General features: G+C 40.2%; 1 protein-coding gene across 3 annotated transcripts in view; it reads left to right on the top strand.

The window, feature by feature from the left end:
• Window positions 1–1,365: 1,365 nt before the first annotated feature.
• The window catches only part of hop (tyrosine-protein kinase hopscotch), a 111,117-nt gene continuing 89,232 nt past the window's right edge, over window positions 1,366–23,250 (top strand). The window contains exons 1-3 of one of the 3 annotated variants that reach the window (XM_067091877.1): window positions 1,366–1,478; window positions 6,377–6,687; window positions 12,295–12,403. In XM_067091877.1, the coding sequence (XP_066947978.1) occupies window positions 6,394–6,687; window positions 12,295–12,403 (403 nt within the window). In that variant the 5' untranslated portion in view covers window positions 1,366–1,478; window positions 6,377–6,393. Of the gene's footprint in view, window positions 1,479–1,588; window positions 1,867–6,376; window positions 6,688–12,294; window positions 12,404–23,250 lie in introns of those variants that run through there. The other 2 variants (XM_067091879.1, XM_067091878.1) reach the window with 2 other exon arrangements.

The following is a 23,250-nucleotide window of genomic DNA, read 5'->3' as shown; positions in this document are numbered from 1 at the left end:
CCATTCAACCATTGCAATTTATTTTAGCAACAGCTATTATTTATTTAGTATAATACATTAAAAAGTATAACCCATACTAATTACTCAATTCGATTTTATACTGTAGGCTTTATGTAATACTTGTTGATATGGGTGAAATTTAGCAGTTAACCTTTATTTTTACGTGGTATTTAGAAGTGTGGTTTCTTCCTTCACACACACACACACACACACACACACACACACACACACACATATATATATATATATATATATATATATATATATATATATATATATATATATATATATATATATAAATAAATCAATTTTATACTGTAGGCTTTATGTAATACTTGTTGATGTGGGTGAAATTTAGCAGTTTTTTTACGTGGTATTTAGAAGTGTGGTTTCTTCCTTCACACACACACACACACACACACACACACACACACACACACACACACACACACACATATATATATATATATATATATATATATATATATATATATATATATATATATATATATATATATATATATATATATATATATATATATATATATATATATATATGCTTGGATTTACAGGCAAAATATATTTCGGGCAGAGAGAGTTCAGGCCTCCCAGATGAGTAGAGTCCCGTATCCTGTGGGTGATGGGATTGAACACATATTGGAGGGGAAAAAGCCTTTCCTATTATCTAAGTGATATGATAGTGTAGACCAAACAATTAATATTTTGTCAATTATGGGATTTTTCGAATATCTGCATGCAAAAATAAATTTGCGGGTCCCTCGGGTCGTCCGTTCAAATTATAAAATATGTTTTATTCTGTCTGACAGTATAACTCATGTCAGAAAATATACTTTAAAACAAACCAGATCTGTAAACAGGTTCATTGATTAAAAGTTAGGCATCACAACAGCCAGGGTCACCGACACCGTTCCATAATACACAGTAGACCTAATTTGACAGATGAGACCCCGATTAGCATCGTCCGATTTTTCTGTGCCATATCCACCACATGTTCAGACGAATCCGTCTTTTAAGTTTTTACTGTGCTTGTTACTCACTATTCTAATAGTCTGCATTTGTATACTCAAAATCGATGAGCTAAGAGTTACATAAAGTTCTAAGGTTATTTCTTAATCTGCCAATACAATATATGTAAATTGTTAAAATAGAAGTGTCATTAACATGACGGTCGAACACTAATCTCCGCAATTATAAATTAATTATTTGGTTCGTTTTTCAGTTAGGCTGAAAGATGTAGCATTATACTTAATATATGCAGTTAAGTAATTTGATTTCAGTTTGCTTATTATTAATATTTTCATTAAACTGTGTTAACGGTTTACAAATATACAGTCTGGACGACACCGAAGCCAAAGCCAATGCCATCGATTGAAACCTTTGTTTTGCTTTCTGAATTCGATTATGGGCGAAAAGTTCGACTTTTAGCCCAATTTCCTTATCTCCAAACAGGATAATAGGTAACTATGACATGGGCTATTTGCAAACTTTTTAATTAACTAGGCTGTTAGCCCTAGTTACCCTATTAATGTTAATGACAACTTAGTGCTGACAAGTTCATGCCCCTGTAGGGTACGAAGCTTGAGGTGCCCCTGCCCTCGACACATACTTATGTTGTTATTGATTGTTACCCACTGATTTAAGTCAATTATTTAACGGAATACCCCACCAGACAATCCTGTGTTGTTACAGGTGGTCCCAGCTGTTGGGTTAAACAGCTGAGCGAAGTTGTCATGGGCTAGACATTCGATGGAGCTCCTTGTTAGGCTATTCAGGAGTTTGACACCTGCTACGTTACCTGACCTTTGTTCACAGGTGACTACCCCCGTAGTGTAACAGGTTGCCTTGGTGGGTTATTTCCCTTCATAGGAAAAGCTTCTGTGTCTTTATCTTAGTGGACATAATCTAGGCTAGGCATGTTAGGCCTAAGCCTTAGGCTGTGGGAGAGAAAAATCTTTTAGTAGTAGTAATGAAACTCATAGGGTGTGGTATGTCCAACTGTGAAAACAAATACTGAAATATGTTCTTGGTTGTATATGGACACCTAGGATTTATAAGATATATTTTACATATATAAAAGATTATATATATATATATATATATATATATATATATATATATATATATATATATATATATATATATATATTATATATATATATATATATATATATATATATATATATATATATATATATATATATATATATATATATATATATAATTTATATATATATATAAATATATATTTGTAACCTAGAGTTTTTAAAGGAACTCTTCATCAAATTACAACTTATAAGGTAAGACAGTACCAGCCCCCCTCCCCCTCCATAACTAATACGGCAAAATTGTAACCAGTAAACACCCATAGGTTATGTGGTATTATTTTATATTGGCAACTTATAAAATAATACCTATATATAATATATATATATGTATATAAAATATATATCTTACATATATTCATACATACAATTGGCCCATGCTATGCACAAGTTCACTTTACACAGTTTCACTTATGAGCAGTTACATGTAGAGTGAAATTTAAAAGGTTATCAAAATGAAATGCAAATTGCACAAGCCATATCAACAAGCAAAAATATGATAAAAACAAAGTGGTAAGTAGTGCTACAGCATTTCCATTTTACCACTGTTCCAGCTTACTTTCCACCCTCCTAACAATTGTTTCATAGTGCAACTGTGAGGCTTTCCTCCTGTTACACCTTTAAAACCTTTCTACTCTCAATTTTCCTTTCAATGCTGAATGACCTCATAGACCTAATGTGCATCTTGTTTTATGCACTGTACAGTAGGGTACATTTGTAACAACAAATTGTTCTCAAATGAAAACATGAGGAAAATAGAATGTCAGGCTACACTATGGCTTTTCCATTTCACCACTGTGATTATTGGGCTATCTTGTGAGCTGAAGCTGAAACTGTATATATGATGCATGATTGTTGTCACAATGGAGAAAACCCAGTGTTAATAAAAAGTTTGTGAGCAGGTGTGAGGCTGCTTAAAGTCCTCTGTGTTATATGAACTACAGTGGGTTTTTTTTCTGGAGGGTTAAGTCTGGAAGCAAGGAGTTTAGCTGGTTGGTTTCCTATACAGTGCAAGAGGTTGACTAGCTGCAGAGGAAGACCTATGGAGTTATCCTCAAAATGTTGAGCACAGACTGAACTCCTCTGATTCTGTATTATGCCTTGTCCATGTCTTCTGCTGTAGCTGAGGGTAGTAAGACGTATGGATAGAAGAGGGTGAAGAAAGTCAAGTGTACATCTTTTTCCTTGGCCTTGTCAGCACTGAACTCTTCCTTCTTCCACCTTATCTTCTGCCTCATCTTCCTCTTGTAGGAATGAGAAGAGGTTTCAGAAACCCTTTCTCAAGTTTTGTCAGCCTTTGGTTTCATTTCATGATTTGCAAAGAGTGAAGTTGAGAGGGCAGTAGAAATAGACATTCTGATAGCTGAGACACCTTGATCCACCATGCAGTTCCCTTCAAGCCTCTAAGGAATGTTCAGATCTCCTGGAAACTGTGATAAGTACAGTAACCCAGTTTTCTTTTACCTTATACTGGGGTCTCTTAGTATTACAGTAATACCTCGATCTTACATGATTCGAGTTGCACGAATTGACAGACATGTAAACTTTTCATTGGAACCTAACTAATTGTCATACACGATTTTTTCAGACACACGACATTTGCAAATCCTTGAGAAACTTGGCAAAAGTGTTTGTTTATATTTTTGTGTAATTTATGTTTTCAAGCTTTTGTAAATTAAATAACATTAAATAATGAAAATAGTATCTCTCTCTCTCTCTCTCTCTCTCTCTCTCTCTCTCTCTCTCTCTCTCTCTCTCTCTCTCTCTCTTTTGTACTAAGATGAGAGAATTTTTATGGTTACATGTATACGTTTTTTTGTTTTGTATGATAAATACGTGATTTACCTAATAACAAGTACTAATTTTCAAATATTAATGAGATTAAATAATAGTAATAATAATAATAATAATAATAATAATAATAATAATAATAATAATAATAATAATTTCTATAGTAAATTATCTGATATTTTAAACAAACAAATATCATTTCCCAATCTTTAGTGAAACCTTTGAAGAGAGAAGTGAGGGCAAAGCTGTCAAATGCACATATGTCAGTTGTTGCCCACAATGTGTCAAAGGATTTCTCTCTCTCTCTCTCTCTCTCTCTCTCTCTCTCTCTCTCTCTCTCTCTCTCTCTCTCTCTCTCTCATGTAGTAATCTCTCTGTCCATAATAATTGATAAATAAGTTCACTCTCTTAAGTAAGGAGAACCCTCTCTCTCTCTCTCTCTCTCTCTCTCTCTCTCTCTCTCTCTCTCATTCATAGTTAGTGCTCACACTTTTTACAAATTATTTCTCTGTACGTCTTTACCTGTACAGTAGATAATTTAAATTTATCTAATTTTACCTGTACTGTCTGTGAACTGTAAATGCACTAGTGTGGCAAATATGTTATAAAACATGGAAATATAATAACTAAGAGTTGTATTAGTCCAAATAAAAAACACTGTTTATTCATGAAAAAGCATCTCAGAACAAAGAGAAAGAGACGCAGAATAAAGAAGTTCTTAAAAATGAGGTTGAGAAGACTTCTAAAAATAGACTGTTCGGAAGGGGAGAGAGTGAAATTCTCTTCCAACTTGCTATTTTTATTTCAACCTTTTATTTCTTTTTTAAGGGCAATGTATTAAGCTAACTTTCAAATGAAATTACAGAATCTTTAATTTCATGTAAAAGTTAGCTTAATACTTTGGGAGCATGATTAGTGTCATATTTAGTGTTTAAACTCTAGAAATAAGCGTTTGTTAGCATTTTTAGAGACCGTGCCAAACTTACATGAAAATTTGCCTAGCGCGAGGGGTTATGGAACCTAACCTCGCGTAAGTTTGGGGTATGACTGTACTGGCAGTCACAAGAAGGTGTCCAAGAATACCTTTCATTTCTGGCTTAATGAAGCAAGCGAGTGAACATATTGTTCTTCCTGCAAGGAGGATGATTGTCAGGTGTCAGGTGGTACCAGACTAGCTTATCATTACCTTATTTTACCTCAAGAACATTGCCCACACAACTTTGTACACCTTCTTAGGACCTGTAATGGTTACTCAGGTTGTCTAGTCTCCAAGCTCTTTGTGGAAGAAAAAAAGCATGTCACCTCAGGTATTCGAATGACATAAGGCTGGAGGTTTAGTGACCAGCTCCCGCCCCCCTTCCTGTCTTTTATCCTTTTCAATTCAGCTGTCAGGCCGAGTACATGCTGGATGGGCCACGATGAAGGTAGACTTCACAATTGAGAATCTTATGTTGAAGAGGTGGTCCCAAGATAAAGCTGCCATCTGGACCCATCAATTTTGTGTGTGATCAGCATACTAACTGTCTTCTGACTTGTGCCACCCCGTCTTGTGGAACGCACTTAGTTCTCCAAAATTTTCCTAGAGTGGGAGTACAGACACATCTCACTCTGGCTCTGGGCCTTATCAGTCTCTAATCCCTATGCCGGATTCTACTGTAAATGCGGTTACAAAAGTCAGTGGTTCCCTGCTTATCTCATAATTGTGACTGGGAGTATGGGATTTCCAGGTGGAGGTTTGGGGTAGCCTTCAAGTAGCATAGCATTCCTTTTTTTTGCAGCTTGGATGTATTTGCACCCTCTTGGATGCATTAGTTAGAATGAAGAGAGGTTACTGTTCTTCTTGAGGTGTGCCTTGGGGAACTGCTAGACAGTAGATAGGCTAATATTAACAGGTTTGCATTAGAAAAATGAATTGTCCTCTATAAAAATTCTGTTTTCTTTGTTTTATCAAAAGTTTTGCCATATTTTTCATAGTTAACCTTTTAGTTGTACTGGGATCAGTTTAACACCATCCCTACAGTGCTTTAGAAAGAGGATGCTTAATTGCCAAATGTTTTTTTGGATGATGTTAAAGTGACCAATGTAGATTAGTTTTGATTAGGGAATGTTACATTAGGATATACCCATTTATGCAAGGTTAAGGGGGTTGTTTAAGGGGTGAAGCCCCCATTCTCTGGCCAAGTAGAATGGTCAAGAGGATCTAAGGAAGGAAAGTCCCCTTTCCCCCAGCCAGGTAATGATGTGGCAGCCTAGGCTAGGTTAGGTCAAGATTGGCTGTATCCTTGTAACACTGAAGGGACAGAATGCTTAGTTGGTTAAGTTTGAAAGATATCATAATGCCCCATTGTGCGGAGGATGTTAAATTGACCCCTGTATTGTTTAATTGATAGCATGTGTTTTTAATATTGAACTGATATTGGCATAATTAATATTCATTTGTAATTATTTTTGGAATTTTCCAGGTTTTATATAATCCAGGATGCTTACTGTCAACTTCTATGGTGGACATCCACCTCTGACTTTTCCCATGGATTCAGATCAGTGCATTGAAGATATTATTATTGCATCTGCACAAGTTCTGGAGATAAATCCATTGTGCCGCCATTTATTTGGTCTGCGTGATACAGGAAAGCGATTGTGGGCACCTTTATGTAAAAAAATTGTTTCTTTTCCAAAGAACACAACTCTCCAGTTTAGGCTCCGTTTCAAAGCTCATTCTCTGAAAAGGTTAAAGTGCTTAGACGAAAAAGCATTTGAATATTATTTTTATCAAGTAAGTGTCCTTAGTACTTTTCAGTCAAGATTAAACATTAATTTTAGCAAACTAAACTCAGCATGAATCAAAGTTTATTATGCAGTTGTAGATATTTTTGGAAAATCAAGGTTGACATTCTTTACAACAAAGTTAACTGGCTTAATACCTTATTTGATTTTGTCTTGATTGTGAATAAGTTCATAGATCTTTGAGACATTTAAAGGACTTTCAAAATTTTTTATATTAATTCCAGGGTATATATAGAGATCATCTGTTATACAGTATTTCAGAGTTTAAAGTTTAAGAAAGATGTAATTATTTGTATATGTTATTGTTATCATTGTAAGCTTTTAACAGCATATATTTGTTAAACAGCGTTCCACCATGAATCTGCCATATTCTTCTTGAGCACAACTTCATAATTATAAGAGTTTTCAAGATTTTGCTTTAATATCTAATGTATTTGAAAATTTTTTTTAGAACAGGGAATGTGTTTCTATAATCAGTGAGCATTATCCTTTAAAAGAGGGTATAACTCATCATTATGAGAAATTTTCTATTGTAAAAGAATTTTAATTTGCTTTGATTAAATCCTGTTATTTTACAAATGCCTGTCCTTTGTGATCAGCATTCCAGCAGACATGCTCCAGAAGATGAACACCACCTGGCTGGTTATGCATCTGGGGCCTGTAGCAGCTTTGTTGGTGATTACAGAAAGTTATTACCATGTGTGTTTGTCAGACAGAGAACACCTTGTTTGTGTTGCTCCTTGATTTGCTCAAAGCCACATGCATTACATTCATTTTCAACCTCTTTCATATAATTTTGTGGCTGGAATTTTGTCAGTTGAAAGTTTAATTTTTGCACTTGTTTGTACTGTATTAGCAATGGTAACAAGTATTTGAGTGTTGCTAGCAGCTATGTGTTTTTGAGTTGATTAATGTACACCCTATCATAGTGCCTCAGTGTAGGTGGTTTAGTGCTTACAGTAACTTTAGGAGCCACATTTGCGGGCCTGAGTTGACATGTGAGGTTTGCGGGGATATAACTCAAGCTCTGTGGATTTGATATAGTAACAAGAGGAGTTATAAGTGTCCTAAAGTTTCTGGTGACATCCTCTGAGTCTTCTAACACCCAGCTCTGTCTTCACAGGCAGATTGAAAAGAGCTTAAGTAAACTCTTGGAGGAACTGCCTAAGGATTCAGCTCCTCCATGGAGCTCTGATGATTGTAGCCCTTCTCCCCCTTGTTATAAAGGGTCATCCTCGCTAGAGGGTTTAGCAGTGTTATGAACTTCACTTTTACTGAGTTACATAACTTACTAGCATCTTATCAGCCACACTGAGAGCACTAGTACCTCAGCACATCACCACTTCTATTCCATTGACTTAAGTAGTACGTTTAGGTTCTCAGCATTCTCTTGTACAGTAACTATGTCCAAATGTCCAGTGACACATTGGTTTTAATAGTTGTAGGTTGCTTCTACTTTTTTTTTGCATCATACCTCTAGTAGTGGCACTCATGGAACTAGTGTTTAAAGAGGCATTGAATTGCTTATGAGGCCCCTTTTGTGTTGCTGATATGAGTTACCCCTTGTCCTCGTACTAATCATAGCCACTCTCATTTAGCATAAGTCCTTTAAGCCTGTTGGATATAAATCTCTGATGTGTCAATCTTCTGCTTATGAAGTTCATTAGTCTTGTGGCTCTAGTAGCTCGTTATGTTTCAGTTAATTTGTTACTCCTAAGCATGAATTGTATGCTGTAGCTGCAGGACTTGGCTTTACTCTTTCTAGAGCTACTAGTTGTTCATATGACTTTTGTTATGAAGGACAGTGACTTCTCTCTGAGCCATGCATGTGGCATGCTTGAGTGCTCACATTTCTGAACAGAGTATCTTGAAATTTGCACCACTACATGGGTCCATAGTTTGCCTGTGACCACTGGCTCAGATTTCTCTTTCCTCTTTCTCGAGACATGTTGACATGTGATCCACCGCATATTTTCACAACTCAAATTTTAAAACTTGCTGTGGCATGTCATATGCACCTGACTCTCCTGTACTATGTATGCCACTTCTCATTCATGCAGTTCACTTTTTCATAAGATTAAACACCGTGCAGCATCTGTTGACTTGCCTGGTAATCCGAATACTTCTTCCAACACATGAATTACTTATCTTCTACTGTCCCAATTCAGAAATGTCCATCACAGACTGATTTTCCCTTTGTCCTTAGAGATGGGGGTTATTCCTCTCAATATCCACATGAGTCAACATTACACATTAAAGCAAAAATTAGTTTCTCCTTCCCATGTCTCAGCAAGCAGTCAAGTTACTGTGGCTGGAGATGTTTTCTTTACTAAAGTGGAGGCACCACCTTCATATAAGAAGATGTTATTGTTCTTCTTTGCCCATAAACATAGATTCTTTGGTATTATTAGTCAGCAATACTACTTTATATATTTTAGTATAGGTGGTTAATGTTATTTCTGCCTCTAATTGAACAAGGCTTGATTTTGACACAGAATAAATTGTTGTCAGTTTGGAGGCAGTGATGAGACACCATTTAACAAAGTGTAAGGCAGGATATGTATGGCCTTTATGATTCCTTAAATCAGAGAGATGCATACTTTCAAATACCTGTGCATCTGAATTGCAAAAGTTTCCTCTACTTTGTTTGTGAAAGAACTGTCTTTCAATTCAAAGCTGTGAGCTTTACAATGTCAGCAGCCCTCCAGTCCTCTTGTGCTAACCCTGGTGTCTCTTTTGGCCTGTTTGTCTGGGATATATCTGTTGCATTATTTCTAAGATTCCCTGATCTTGGGACTGAGATAGTTTTCTTGATTTTTATCCTGATTTGGAGATCTTGGTGAGATGAAGAAGTTAGATTTCCAGCCTAAACAGCAGATAAAGTATATATTTGTGCATGGTGAAAGATATGGCAGCAACAGGTGTAGACTGTCTTATCTGCAAGCTCAAGAAGTTTTTAGTACAATTCCTGTGTTGACAAAAACTAGTAGCTGTACTTTGGCAGGTCATTTTTTGTTGCCCTTCATCCATGGAGAAGCTCATTCCTCATGAGTGACACCATCTTTGCTTACTTCATCAATGTGTTAAGCAGCATTGGTCCTTCATCTATTTCCCATCATACCCCGTGCCCCACAGTTAGGAGGTTATGTATGATGTAAGATGGTGTATGGATGATGACAACCTTTTAGTGAGATTTCCATTGAACTCCTTCCTCCTGGAAGTGCCTTGGTTCTTGAGTGCATCAAGAGAAAGTTGGGTTGCCTGCCTGAGGACCTGGTAGGGTGTGTGGACTCATGAGAATCTCCATGTGCACATCAGTGTAAGAGATGCAGCTAGTGCTCCTGACATTGCTAACATTTCAAGACGGGTTGATAGGTGAATCAGTTGTGTTGACGAGTGACAACATCACGGTATTGGCTTGTGTCAGCAAGCAGTAGGTGTGGTTGCCTTTCCCCTCTGCAAGATGAATGACTGATCAGACCAACAGTTCATCAAGCTGTCAGTCAGGTACATTCAAGGTAGGAGAAATATAGTGTTAGATCAGCCACAGGAGCAGGTTGTAGAGACCAAGTTGTCCTTACATCCTATATTCTTTTATGGTGAAAAGGATTTTCAAGCTTTTGGGAACACTGGTGATTGACTTGTCTTCCATCTGGCACAAAAGGAATGCTCCCAGTGTTCTGGTTTGTCAGTTCCAGATCCTCTGGCATCATTAGAGGGCACCTACTAACACCCTTGGGACCATGTGGATAGCTACACCTTCCCACCATTTGCCCTGACTCACAGAGCAATCATCGGGGTTTTGATCACTACAGGAGTTAGGTTGACAATTGTGGCTCCTCATTGGCTCTGAGTTGAGTGGCATCTCAATCTGCTGGCTCTCTTGATTGAGACAGTGATAGAGATTTCCTTTGGCTGTTTTACATGCTTATGTGAAGTTTTTAGCAGTCTTCTCCATCGCATGATGTTAGGCACAAGACTATTTTTTGCTAGCATTAGCATTGGTGAAAAGGACTGGCAAAATACATGTTCTCTTGTATTAGTATTATTAAAATAATAATAATAATAATAATAATAATAATAATAATGATAATAATAATAATTATTATTATTATTATTATTATTATTATTATTATTATTATTATTATTATTATTATTAAAGCAGTTTAACAGGACTGCTGAGCTAATTTATTTAGTTCTCACGTGGCTGACCTCAAGGTTATTCTTCATTAGTTGTTCTCTTGTATGATGGCTGACATTCATGTGAAGGAGTGAGCGCTTATTCTTGTTCATTCTTGAGTTTGGGATGAAAATGAGGAAACTGTCATTGTGTGACCTGAGGTTTGAGAGTTTCAGCCACATCACTCTGAAACTTGGTAGGTGGAGATGACAGTGAGATGCTGTTAGTAGTTTTACATTGACAGGGATTGTCACTTAATGCCTGTTAGTGTCTATACTGGTAGACAGAAGGAAGAGTCTTAGAACACACTGTTGCCTTCTGGCTCCATGAAAAAATAAAACAGGCATTCTAGTTTTCTGGTGATGGTAACACATGGGAGAGCCCAGAAAATCTGGGGAGTTGCTTGACACCTTTTGTTTTGAGGAACATCTTGGTTGCTCAGATACTTGAGGTGCCAGATCATCTCTACTCATTATACTTGAGGAATGTCACCAGCCCTTAAAATAGGACTATTTTAGCTACCCAAGCTCCATTTGGATAGGAAAGCATCTTGCCTAAGGTTCACAGAGACCCATGGTTGTATTCATGCTGGTCTGACCCAGTACAGGAGAGATACATAAAAGAGTAACCTATACTTTCACTGCCTACTGATTAACAGTAGGTGGGAAGGGGTTGCTGTAGCTCATAACTGTTATCTTAGAGCTTTAGATAATACAGTATTTAATACCCACCAAGCTGTATCTCTCATACACAGACAAAAGAGACATCTTGCCACGCATTATCTAAGTTAGTTTCCTACACATACCAAATTGGCACTGGACCATATCAGCCACTTGCATCAATAAATGCAAGACTGGATAGGATATTACCCGAGTTGAACGTTTGTGGTGATGGTGACTGTCTTCTCAGTCTCTTGCGTCTTACATAGAGACTGTTAGGGAGTAGCAGAGGTTCCATTTATGCAAGTTCCTTAAGACAACCTTCCAGTTAATGAGTGAGACTCATATAAAGGTGAAAGTTTACAAAAGTGAATTTCAGTTTTCATTAATATGCAAACTTGAGTCTTCATGTACATTAATCCCAACTCAATTAGAGTTGGGCATTTGTGAGTGGCTTAACAAGTCATAGAGTAAATTTGTGTTGGTGCATATGTTCAACTTAAAACTAGCTAAAGGTTTGTGTTTTAAAATTAGCTAAAGGTTTTTGTATCCTAAATAATTCTAGTGCCCAAGGAATGATTGAATTAGAATATTACCTTGTAATTACTACAGTTAATTTGTAGGCTGCAGTATAACAATTTAGGATTATATATTATATAGCAACCAAAAACTACTTCAGTGCTGTATAATTGTAATGCAAAGAATAATTGAATTTTGAGGATGACAGAATTGCTTTACATTATTTGTTTCTTGACAGGTCCGTTCAGATTTTGTAGCTGGGGAAATAAATGAATTAATTACCAACCAGGAAGATGGCCTTGGATTAGTTGTGGTTGATGTCTTGTTACATTTGATAAATAACCCAGGTAAGGTGGCCTTTGTCTTTTATTAGTAAGGTTCATCTTCTTAAGATTATTTGCATGTAGTTAGGGCTTTTCATGGTGTTTGGTCGTACAAAAACATTTGTATCTAAAGTATGGTTGACTTGAATCACAGTCCATTAGATGAGATCCAGGATATTGGTAGTCAGAGTTAAGGAGTGGGGTCTCCACCAATATTTCTTGCCGCTGCCACCATTTCTGTGGTGATGCTTTAAGAATCACCAACTGTTGTTAAAAAGAGAGATGTTTAATAAGAATTCATCTATTTTTTTTTATTTACCGAGTTTAATTACAAAAGAAGAACGTCTGAATGTTCTGAGACTGGGCTTGAATGCCCCAAAGCAGCACTAATGCCACACCCATGCTTGCGTGATAACAGACACACCCACTCACTAATTTTAAAATTCAAAAGTGAACACACATTGAAACATGAAAACAATGTAAAATTATATGTATAAAAATAATCAATTGCAGAATCTGACTTGAAACAGAACAAGCAACATTATATTATGTAAAATAAATTTTATGCCATAATACAGTAAATTGGCAGCAGTTAAGCACTGTGACCTTGTAATGTCCTCGCTCACGCATAGGTTGTGCATAGTTGCTCTACATAAGCTTGATACTTGTAAACAACTGTGCAAAGTTCTCTCTTGCTCCTTCACATTCTATCATCACAACTAGCATAGTTAAAATGAATAACTGTTAAATATCTCATTACTATTAGTACTTTTATTAAAAGTACATAGTCATTAGTTACAAATTAATTGTTGATGTTACATCAACAATCAGGGTAAAATGTGAAATGTACCAAAATGTACAATGCAAATAACATCATTTTATACAGATAAAGTGAAACTGTAGTGCTGATATGGTAGAAACTAGTAAAAAATCATAAATTTTATGTATTGTTAGATAATTCCAAACCTGTAGAATTGTGTGATGCAGTCATGCTCTGTAATTTTTTTTCTTCTTAAGCAATGGTGTATGTCAAAAAACAGTAGACAGTTTACCCACCGAGTGTAAAAAAAAATATATGTTAAGAAACCAAATACGTGATATATTTGGTGCTCAAAAATCCTGAAATCTAGTGATGGTGTAAAAAAAATTAAAAGAAACAGTAATCTTGCTTATTTATCAATAACTAACACCCAACAAACCTGAATGTTAACTACATATTAGACTGATGCTGTTGACATATGCATATTTACTTTTAGAAAATTGAAGCAAAGCTTCTTTATTAGCCATCTTCAAGAAGAAGCTAGCTCTCCTATTGATAAGAGTTCTTTTGAAGCCATACATCTTTGGTTATGGTCATAATCAAATGCAAACTTGTGAAAGAGGTGTTAATGGTAACTATTAAAACAATAGGCTAAAAAGCTTTAGCTTATTCTGGAAAGATTTGGTGCCTACCATTGATTCAGTTAATTGTAAAAACCATCGTCTCCCTCTGTTTTGCTCGCCAGTTCCAGATCCTTTAGCGTGGGCAACTGATGCTATGCTTCCGGACTGGTCAAACAGTCACATTTATGTTTTCCCTCCTTCAGCATGATAAGACAGGTGATCAACAAATTCCAAACTCACCAAAATCTGTCAGTGATCCTAGTGGCCCCCTTTTGGCCAATGGAGGAATGATTCCTGGATCTTCTCAACCTCCTCACAGACTTTCCGAGGTTGCTATCTCAAAAACCTCACCTGCTAAAACAACCCCACTTCTGGCATTTTCATCAGGGATTGTCTACTCTGGCCCTGATGGGATACAGACTGTCAGGAAACTTCTTGGAAAGAAGGGGTTTTCAAGATCTGCTTCTCAAGCTATTGCCAAATGCAGGCAACAGTCCTCTGATAGAGTATATCAGGTTGAGTGGACAATTTTCAGAGAATGGTGTAGGAAGCACAGTGTCGTCTTCTCAGACATCTATAGCCGAAATAGCAGACCTTCTACTATATCTTAAGACCAACAGGAACCTGTCATCCTCGATGATCAAGGGTTATAGGGCCATGTTACGCTGTCTTTAGACACAGGGGAGTGGACCTTTCCTCTAACCAGGATTTATCTGATCTAACTAGATCATTTGACTACAAGACAGAAAGAGGTAGCAGTAATGCCATGGAACCTGGATGTGGTCCTTAAATGGTTGTCAGGTCCACGATTTGAGCCTATGTATTCGATTTCCCTGAGAGATCTAACTAGAAAGACCCTCTTTCTCATCGCTTTAGCAACCGCAAAATGAATTGTTGAGGTTCACGGAATAGAGAAAAGAGTGAGTTTTTCCCAAAAGAATGCTGTCTGTTCCTTCTCTATAGGATTTCTAGCCAAGAATGAGTCCAGTTCCAATCCATGGCCTCATTCCTTTGCAATTAAAAGCTTGTCTGAGATTGTAGGCCCAAACGGGGAAAAGAGAATATTGTGTCCTGTGAGAGTCTAAGGTTTTATCTTCACAGAACAAAGAAGATTCGTGGTCCTTCAAATGCCTTATGGTGTTCTGTTGAGAATCCTTCTCAGCCACTTTTAAAGAATGCCCTGGCATTCTTCCTTAGAGACCACATCTCGGAAACCTGCTCTTCTGTTGAAGATGAGTTTTTTCCATTGTGTAAAGTGAGAGCTCATGAAATTACGGCTATAGCCACTTCGTTGGCATTCAAGCATAATTTGTCTCTCTCCTCAATATTGCAAGCGACTTTTTGGAAATGTAAGTTGGTCTTTGCAACTCATTATTTGAAGGAAATTGAAACAGTTAACGATAATTGCAGTATAGGCAGTCCCCGGTTTACGGCTGGGATTCTGTTCTTACACCGCGTCGTAAGCTCAAAATCGTTGTAAACCGAAAAATCGTCGAAAATCGTTGAAAATCCTAAGAAAATCTTACTTTTAATGCTCTGGGTGTATTGAAAACAATGTAAACTGCATTTTTATTGAGTTTTTCATAAAAAAAAACTCTAAATTTTTATTATTCTGCCATTTTGGAGCCATGTTTCTTCCATTGGATCGGCATATGACGCATCGTAACCGTGGAGCATGCATCATAAACCAGGAAATAATTTCGGATGAATATATCTGAAAAGCGCCATAACCTTGGAATGTCATAAGCCGGACCCGTTGTAAAATGGGGACTGCCTGTACTTTGGGTCCGTTTTCAGTGGCTGGCGTGGTGTTGGGGGAAGAAACGTAGGAAGCACTCCTTCCTTCACCTTGATTTGAGATGGTCGAGTTTTTAAGGGAGCCTGGGGGTACAGTGTACCAGAGTGCCTTCCAGTCCTTCGTAGTTGGGCAGTGGTTTTTAACTTTCTATGGTATTAGGTGACGTTTATTTCATTGTTGTTTTTTCTTTACTGCGCCCTGGGCAGAGGCAACATTGATACCCCTGTCAGCAGTTGGAATCATCCTTGCTACAAGGTACCCACTAATAGGCTATAGTAGGTAAGCCTTGGCTATGCCGCGGCACCACTATATGATAAGGAGAGCACCAATAGAGGCAGTACCTTCTGCAGCAGCTCCCTTATCAAGTAAGGAAACAACAGGCATTTTTTAATGCTAGCAGTCCTTCCTGTTCTCAAATTCATTACCATTATTAATGTTTTGGGGTTGATTTGTTCATGCATCCCACCTCCTGTCAATGTGGGAATCAGCAATATAATTACTTGGTAAGTTACTTGTATAAAAATAACATTTTTATATTAAGATAAAGTTTTACCGTACTTACCAAGTAATTACATGATTGGAGCCCTCCCTCCTTCCCCCACATGAACATTATGGCACAAACACATTGAATACTTTTGCTAGTTGTTCCTCTCTTACCCCAGAAGTGGGCGGGGTTAGTCACCTAGCCAAACAAAATAGCGCTACCTGCGAATTTCAAAATTATTAGCTGCCGGTTGATATCAACTATAAAAAGTAAATATAAAACTTTATTTTAGTATAAAAATGACATTTTTAATACATGGGTACTGTATGTATATTTTTAAATTTCGTATAAGTAACTTAACAAGTAATTACATAGCTATAGTTTCTAACTTGCATGGCAGCCTTTATTTAAAAAATCGCGGTAGCACTTCGATAGTTTAGTATAGGTGACAAGCCTTGCCCACTAACGGGAGTACTGGAAACGACTTAGCAGAAAACCTCATTCTGTTTCTGCTGTGCTCTCAAGTAACATCAGGAGTTTGCTGCAGCTTTTGTATACTGATTTTCGGTTGTATGGCTGGATTTCGGTGAAGTATTATCTCATAGTTAAGTACCCTTCAAGCTTTAATAGCTTTCAGGATAATTTTTTCTAGTTCTTTGGTTATTATTATGTCTGTTTTGCTATTGTAGCTAAAGTTGCAAAATCAAATCGTCACATGATTCTCATACAATTTGCAGTAAATGTAGCAGGCAAAAATATAGTAGGGAGAAAACTTGTGCTAAATGTATTGAATAGCAAGAGTAGAAGGTCCTTAATCTCAACTGGACAAGTTAGAGGATAGGAAAAGGAAAGCAGCCTCAAGAGCCTAGAAACAAACTTCCCTTAGCTTAATATTCTACCTAAGCCTAGGTTAGAAGGTAGCTCTGCTATTCTTTCCTCCCCTCTTCCTAATTTTTCTCTTGCTACTAGCCCACCAACTTTTAATCCACCTGCTCCCTCGCTTCTGAACCGATGGTATTGCCAGTCTAGAGTCTAGGTTTCACAAGAAAATTATCCTACTAGTGAATACAGTGGCAGAGTCAGGTGCGTCACTGAAGGCGTTTATGGGAAAATGTATTCAGACGGCTCCACTTCCCGCAAAGTGACAAGTGATAGTGAGGAGGTGGCTTCTTGTCCCGCTGGTTCTCTTAGACGAAGGTCTCTGTCCTGCTCCCCTAAACCTGGGAGAAGACATGCCGGAAGTCCAAGGGAGGCCGGTGGTGGTTTGGCCATGGGTTGCTGCCCCCTCAGCTGAACTTGTTGCACGAATATCCCAGGTATCAGCAGACAGCCACTTTCTCCTGTCAAGATGCCACTGGAAAGGCATCTTGACAGGAGAAAGTGTTATACAGGTGGAGGAGGTGGCTTCTCGTCCCGCCGGTTCTCTTAGACGAATGTCTCTGTCCTGCTCCCCTAAACCTGGGAGAAGACATGCTGGAAGTCCAAGGGAGGCTGGTGGGGTTTGCCCACTGGCTGCTGCCCCTTCAGTCAAACCTGTCGCACGAATATCCCAGGTTTCAACAGACAGCCGCTGGAAAGGTGTCTTGGATGTGCACAAGTTGTCATCCAACTCTTAAGACTCCAGCCTGGACTTGGAAGCGCCAGAGGCACTTTCTAGATTCATCTCGTCCATTGAAGAGACACGCAGGCGACACTGGCCTCTCTTCTCCACTGCCCAGTTAGCGGTTAAGGCGCCTGTTGCAGTCCTCAACCTTCCTGCAGCACATGGGACAGTCCGGAGTATTTCTCTCCTGAGCATACTTCTGCCAGTATTTGGCTCCCAAACACCCAACGATCCCTCTCAGGCACTCGTTATCTTCATTCAAGCGCCCATCTCCTCAAACACCCGCCGCCAGTTTCCGAGCGCCCAGCACCAGCTCCCAAGCACTTGGCGCCAGTTGCCAAGCTCCTGGCGCCAGCTCCCAAGTGCCTGGTGCCAGCTCCCAAGCACCTGGCGCCAACTCTTCAGTATAGGCAGTCCCCAGTTATCGGCGGGGGTTCTGTTCTGACGGTGTGATGATAACCGAAAATCACCAATAACTGAAATCAGCGATTTTCAGCGCCTTTTCAGGGCTTATCGGCGCTGATAAGCGGAATTCTGCGATTTTCATCGCTAGACAAATCCTGTGAAACCAGATTGCCGATAAGCGAGCCTGCCGATAACCAGGGACTGCCTGTATCAGTCTACTGCTCAGAGCACCAAGCACCCATTCTGTCCGCAGATCTCCTAACCTATACAGCTCTCCTTCAGTATTTTCGGGCGAGCTTTCCGTCCTTTTTTCGGCTCCAGCCAGCCCCTGGTGTCGCCTACCTCGGCCCTCCTGATGAGGAACCATCCTGATGACAGACCTAGGCTCCCCACAATGGTGCTTTCCTCGTCCTCTAGGAAGGCATTCAAGGAGATAGCAGTTTGGTTTTCTGCTAAGAGGGAGCAAGGTAAGGCTTCCTTCATCTTTCCTCCCTTGCGCATAATCCGTAGGAGGTTTCTTTCCTACACCACCTGGGAAGTTCCTTCTTCCTGACACTCGGTTTTTTGGCGAAAATTATGTTTTTGTCGGCAGAACTTGACCTCCTTGTCAAAGACTTCTTTGAGTTGTTTGAAGCTTTTAGTTTCTTGGACTGGATGGTGAGAGCACTACCCTAGAAGACTGAAGATTGCATGATTTATTTGGAGACTTCGCCTCTGACTGGCTAGGAGCCCTTTCACATGCAGGCAAGATCATGAGGGATGGCGCTCTTGAACTTGTGGCTCTTTTCTCTTTGGAGGTTTTGAAGAAAAGAGATTTTTAGGTGCTCGCGTTCCACTAAAGGAGTTACTCAGGCCCAGAAGTCGGACCTCCAGTAGAAGTCGACTTAGGATCTTCTGGCATATTCTTCCAACCAAATTCCCCAAGGATTCATCCGCATTTGTTCCTAAGACAGTCTCTCCTCTCCAGCAGCATCCCTTTCATGGGAGTAAGCCCAAGTCCAGTCTGGGACCTGCTCCAGTGTCTGCTTCTTGGCCAGAACTATCAAGAGGGGCTCGAGCCCTTGCCCAAGAAATGAGGAAGAAGTCCTCTGTGCACAAGTGGGAGCCAGTTTTCTTGAGGTTTGGGGGAAGTGGAGTATCAGAAGGACAGAACAGTGGACTATCAAGGTTCTGAGAGAGGGCTACTCCATTCCGTTCGTGGAGAGCCCCCCTTTGGTCCCTTCTCCCATCATTTTGAGTGCCCACTCAAGAGGCCTAGAAAACCTTTGGGCCCTTTCAGAGGAGGTCTCTGTCCTTCAAAAGAGAGCTATTGAAGAAGTTGAGGACACCAAGTCAGAGGGCTTCTACTTCCGTCCGTTTGTGGTCCCAAAATCATTGGGGTTGGCAGACCAGTCCTCAACCAGGGCAGTTATTTGATAACCTTGGATATGCAGGGTGCATGCTTCCACTTCCCCATCCATCCGGACTCCAGGAAGTATCTGAGGTTCGTCTTCCAGGACGCTCTCCCAGGCACCCCATGTCAGCGTCTGAACACCTGTCTCTTCTCGGAGCCCCCAGCGCCAGCTAAATCCTCCAGTTTCAGGCTCTTTGCTTCGGCCTTTCTACGGCACTTAAAGTGTTCACTTGAGTCCTTGCTCCTATAGCTAAATTACTTCATTTAATAGGCATAAACGTCAGTCAATATTTGGACAACTTTCTTCTTTGTTCCCTTCAAGGGAAAAGTGCATGAAGGAGTTGAACATCTCCCTCAGGAACTGGGAATTATCATCTGCCTTCAGAAGTCCCAGTTGACCCCATTGCAAGAGTTCCTCTATTTGGGGAGAGTCTCAACTCTCAGACTTTTCTGGCTTCTCCGTCTGCCAAGAGAATCACCAGCTGCCTTCTGACAGTCCACAAATTTCTTGCCCCTTCGTCTTGCTTGGCCCATCAGTGGATGAGCCTACTGGGAACTCTGTTGTCCGTCAAGGCGTTTGTCAAGTTAGGCAAACTTCTCATGAGAATTTTGCAATTCTTCCTTAAGACCACCTGAGACAGAGAAACACAGCCGGACACCTATGCGTTTCCCATCAACCTGGAGATCAAGTTGGACTGGCATGGTGGCAGTCTGAACGTAGACTTTCGGAAAGAAAGCCCTTCACCCTCTGAGCCTAGACCTAGACTTCTATCAGATTCCTCCTCAGTTCTAGGGTTGGGAGTCCTCTTGGGGAACCAGAAAGTTTCTGAGATGTGGTTTCTGGAAGATCAGAACCTTCACATCAACATCAGAGAGCTGAAAGCAGTTCCCTTAGGGCTTCAGTGCTTCTCGACCCAGTTCACAACAAGACTGTGGTAGTCCATTCAGGCAATAGCACAGCCCTAACGTACATACGAAAGCAAGGCAGCACTCACTCATTTTCTCTCTGCCAGACAGCAAGACACCTTCTACTGTGGACAGATAAAATGGAGTGAGTCTAGTCACTTGATTTATTCAGGGCAAACTAAATATTCTGGCAAATGAACTGACCCATCGTAAAGTAGGTCCTTCCCACCGAGTGGACCTTGGATCCCCTGGTCTATTGGAATCTGCAGTACTATGGTGCAGGCAAGACATTCTGGCTAGATAGTGCCGAGCATTCTGGAACAGGCATCAGGTGTTCGGGAATCAATGCCAGGAGCTCGGAAGTTGATTCCAGGAATTCAAGAATGGGTGCCACTAGAAAGCGCTGGTTTGAGAGGGTTCATGGCACTTCCTTTTCTTGCATGGAGCCCAAGTAAAGTATTTCAACAAAAGAATGTTCAGGATAGAAGGTATCACCATTCCAAAGGAAGTTGGACTGAGGAAGTGACAGAGGGAACCACAATGAAACGGCAGGAAGGCTGTGAGATGAAGCTAGCCTCCTTACCGCTTGACAGGAAGCAGAGAATGGCAACCATCATCTGCATGTATCTTCAGCGGCTGTGAAGAACCAAACAAAGTTACGGTGCTTACTGTCTACGCCAGAAAACTTGGAACTGGATGAAAACTAGAGGAAGAGTTGCAAAACTGTCATATGAAGTCTGTCTAACTTGACTAACGTCTCGGTGGACGACAGAGTCCCCAGTAGACTTATCCACTAATGTTCTGAGTAAGAAGAAAAAAGGGGCTAGAAATTAGTGGACCGTCTGAAAGTAGCTGTGATTCTCATGGCAGACGGAAAGCCCGAAAATTCCGAGAGTTGAGACTGACATCCAAAAAGCTGACTCTTGCGACGGAGGCTGTGTTCTGAGGAAGAGGTGATGTAGGTCTGAAAGCGAAAAAACTGGGCTGATTGCGACTGAAATTCCAAAGAAAAGAGTGGAAATCTCTAAAAATCAGCTCAACTGCCCTTGTCCTGACAGGACAGGACTAAGAGACAATCCAAGGCAATATCTCTCGGTAAACACTTGGGAGTCCTCTATCTTCTTAGCTCATGCTCCTGCTGCCAGTCAAGAAAAAACCTTTTACTTCAAAAATCTTGACAAGGTCTAGTTCCGTCGAAGCACCAGAGGGAGAAAAGTCCAGAGGCACTTGTTTTGCTCCCTTTTCAACAAAAGTCAAACTACTAACTCCCTGGGAGACTTCTTGGAGGATGAAGAAAATGCCAGAGGTAGGAGCTTTCTTCAGCAAGCTCATAAATTCGGGAGACAAAAGTCCCTGTCTGCAAAGGACAGAAATCGGAGACACTAATTGTCGCTAAAACGGGAGCAATGTCAGCTCATGTTGAACTCTAGGCGAAGGTGGAACAGACTGAAGAGAGCCAAAACACTTGTGAGCAGTCTGTATGGCACTCAGAGGCAGGAGTCTGGTACTGAAGAGTTGGCGCCTGGTGATCAGGGACTGGTGCTGGGTACTTGAGAGCCGGAGCCAGGCATTCAATTGGAGGCTGGTGCTCAAGAAAGAACAACAGTGTTCTTAGCAAAGACAGGCGCCGAGTACTAAAGAGGAACTGGCACCAGACACTAGTAGGTTGGCGCTGGGCACATGAGAGCAGGCGATGGAATCTCTGTAGGTTGGCACCGGTCACATGAGAGCAGGCGATGGAATCTCTGTAGGTTGTGCCGGGTATTAAGGAGCGCCAAGCACCCGGGAACTGGTGTTGGGCGTTCAGGAATAGGCGTGACAGAGCAGGAACTTGGCATCACACACTAGTAGGATGGTGCCAGGCGCTCAGGAAGACGTCAATTTGACGAGTGAGGATAACGCTACACATCCATCAAAATGCCTTTCCAGTGGCTGTCTATCACTACACATCCATCAAGACACCTTTCCAGTGGCTGTCTGCCAATACCTGGGAATGTACCACAGGTTCGACTAAGGGGGCAACTACCCAGGGGCAAACCCCCTCGAACTCCCTTGGACTGCCAGTATGTCTCCTCCCAGGTTTAGGGGAGTTTGGCAGGGACTGTAGGTCTAGGAGATCCGACGGGCCTAATAGCCACCTTCTCCACTACACATCCATCAAGACGCCTTTTCAGTGGCTATCTGTCGATACCTGGGAATGTGCAGCAGTTCGACCAAGGGGGCAACTACCCAGGGGACTTACCACCAGCTTCCATTGGACTTTCAGTATGCCTCCTCCCAGGTTTAGGGGAGTCTGACAGAGACTTAGGTCTAGGAGAACCATTGGGCTGGAAATCAGCTCCTCCACTGTACAACACTTCACTGTTGCAAGGTTAATTTTCTGTTAACCTAGACACAAGACTGGCAATGGCGCCAGAGCAAGTGGATAAAAAGTAGGAGGGCTAGTAGCAGGAGAGAAAAAAGGATGTGGGGAGAGTTGGCGCACTTGGAGCTGGGTGCTTGGAGCAAGATTCTCAGCTTTTGAGAATGCCTTCTCTTCTAAAGCTCATCCACCAGAACATTAAGCACAAAATCTCTCCTTACTACATTCTTGCCCTTACACTTTTTGAGTTCTCTGCAAAGGAAAGAAAGTGTGAAAAGATGTTTAATCTCAATTGCAACTTTGCTACAGTAGCAGAAAAATTATGAACTTGAATCAGATCTCAGTAATAACAAAACAATAAAAAACTGATCCTGAAAGCTATAATCTTGAAGGCTACTTGAGATCGGGTAATACTTCATCAAAACCCAGTTATACAACAGGCAAGTAATGAACAAAGCTGTTGCAAACACCCGATGTTTGCATCGGGCACGGCAGAAACAGAATGAGCTTTTCTTCTAAGTTGTTCCTGGTGTTCCA

Source organism: Macrobrachium rosenbergii, chromosome 48 (genome assembly GCF_040412425.1).
Source record: "Macrobrachium rosenbergii isolate ZJJX-2024 chromosome 48, ASM4041242v1, whole genome shotgun sequence".
Taxonomy (NCBI): Eukaryota; Metazoa; Arthropoda; class Malacostraca; order Decapoda; family Palaemonidae; genus Macrobrachium; species Macrobrachium rosenbergii.
Note: the sequence above shows the minus strand (reverse complement) of the source record. Positions and strands in the feature narration are given on the sequence as shown.